At 38.2% G+C, this 1,765-nt stretch overlaps 1 protein-coding gene across 1 annotated transcript in view; it reads right to left on the bottom strand.

The window, feature by feature from the left end:
• Cbr-ksr-2 overlaps window positions 1-1,765 on the bottom strand; it is a gene marked incomplete at both ends in the record, with an annotated part of 17,831 nt that overhangs the window by 4,386 nt on the left and 11,680 nt on the right. Inside the window, one exon of the mRNA XM_045241439.1 lies at window positions 907-1,139. Within this exon, the coding sequence (XP_045095820.1) occupies window positions 907-1,139 (233 nt within the window). The remainder of the gene's footprint in view (window positions 1-906; window positions 1,140-1,765) is intronic.

Here is a 1,765-nt window from a genome sequence, read left to right as displayed (position 1 = left end):
GGTCCTAACTCTTCAAATTTTGCTCCAAAATCGATGAAAACTTTATTTTTGAATTTGTCTCGTCGTGAGCTTTGAAATGAGTATAAACACGACCATATTTGGAGAAACTTGATTTTCGCCCTGGGACCTATGCGCCTTTAAGGTCAAAATTTCGAAATTTTCAGAAATAGGTCGTGTGGGGTATCATTCGAAAGCTGGAAATTTCACAAATCGAATGACACAACTTTTAGTGAGATGTACAGAACGGTTTTCGACATATGGGACATTTTCAGCTCGAATTTTGTCATTTTTAGCCCATTTTCAGCCATTTTCATCCTCTAATTTGTGTACCATTCGATTTATGAGGTTCCCAGCTTTCAAATGATACCCCACATGACATTTTTCTGAAATTTTAAAATTTTCACTTTAAAGGCGCATGGGTCCAGGCCAAAAATCACATTTGTCCAAAAATAGTCGTGATTATACTCATTTTAAAGCTCATGACAAGAAAAATTCAAACATAAAGTTTTCATAGATTTTGGAGCGATATTCCAAAAGTTAGGGACCCATTTTCAGTCAATTAGATTTTTTGATAGGGTCCTAACTCTTGGAATTTCACTCTAGACTCGTTGAAACTATATTTTTGAACTCGTTTCGTTGTGAGCTTTGAAATGAGTATAATCATGACTATATTTGCAGAAACTTGATTTTTTCCCTGGGACCTATTGCGCCTTCAAGGTCAAAATTTCGAAATTTTCAGAAATAGGTCGTGTGGGGTATCATTTGAAAGCTGGAAATTTCACAAATCGAATGACACAACTTTTAGTGAGATGTACAGAACGGTTTTCAACATATGGGACATTTTCAGCTCAAATGTTGTCATTTTTAGCGCATTTCCAGCCATTTTCCGCCCCCAAAAACCCTCACTTTGCCAATCCTCAGAACACTCTGGCAGCTGCTGTAATGATGCCAGATTCTCAATCGAACATTCCGTTGGCGACGTCACAATGACTCGATTCGAGGGGGGCGTGGCTTCGACCGCCTCCCATTTCTGTTTATTATTCTGTTCGATGGCTTTTTCGACGACTTGTCGAATCACTTCGGATGTCACAAAGCAATCGTCGCCTAGCTGTTGCATACATGCCTTGTGGACCCGGATTCTGAAGAAAATTATTGGGATTCTAGATTCTAAAATTGACAAAAATCATACTTGTAAAATTCCGGGCCCGGAATCCTGAGGAAAATTTAAAAAAAAAAATTTAAAAAAATTTTTTTTTTTAAAAACTTCCAGTATCAAAAATTCTGTATTTTTGAGCCAAATTTTGAGCTCTCAATATAATTTTCTCCATTTTTTCCGATTTTTTTCGGATTGTTTGTCTGTTAGAACCAAAAAAATATCGAAAAACTCGAAAAAAAATTTTTTTGGTCGAAAAAAATCACATAAGGGTCCCCCCTTATGTGTTTTCTCAAATTTTCAAAGCCTCCGAAATTTGGGAAAAAGGCCTGTGAAAAAAAAATTGCCTAAATTTAAGATTGGCAGCTTGAAATTCGCCAAAAAATAGCTGAAAACAGGCCAAAAACAGCCCAAAAAGGGTCAAAAACAGCCTAAAAATGATTTTGGCACGGCGCCAAGGCTTGGGCGCGTCGCGTGTCAGCGTAGCTGTACGAAATTGTTTTGAGCCGCCTTTTTCTAACCCCAAGTTTGACTCAAAATAGCGGAAAAAATGAATATTGGCACCGCGCCAGGTATAGACGCTACGCCGACACGCGACGCGCCCCCGACTTG

The sequence above is a fragment of the Caenorhabditis briggsae genome, assembly GCF_000004555.2.
Source record: "Caenorhabditis briggsae complete genome, chrI, whole genome shotgun sequence".
Lineage (NCBI taxonomy): Eukaryota > Metazoa > Nematoda > Chromadorea > Rhabditida > Rhabditidae > Caenorhabditis > Caenorhabditis briggsae.
The sequence above is the reverse complement of the archived record's forward strand: the minus strand, read 5'-3'. Positions and strand labels throughout refer to the sequence as shown.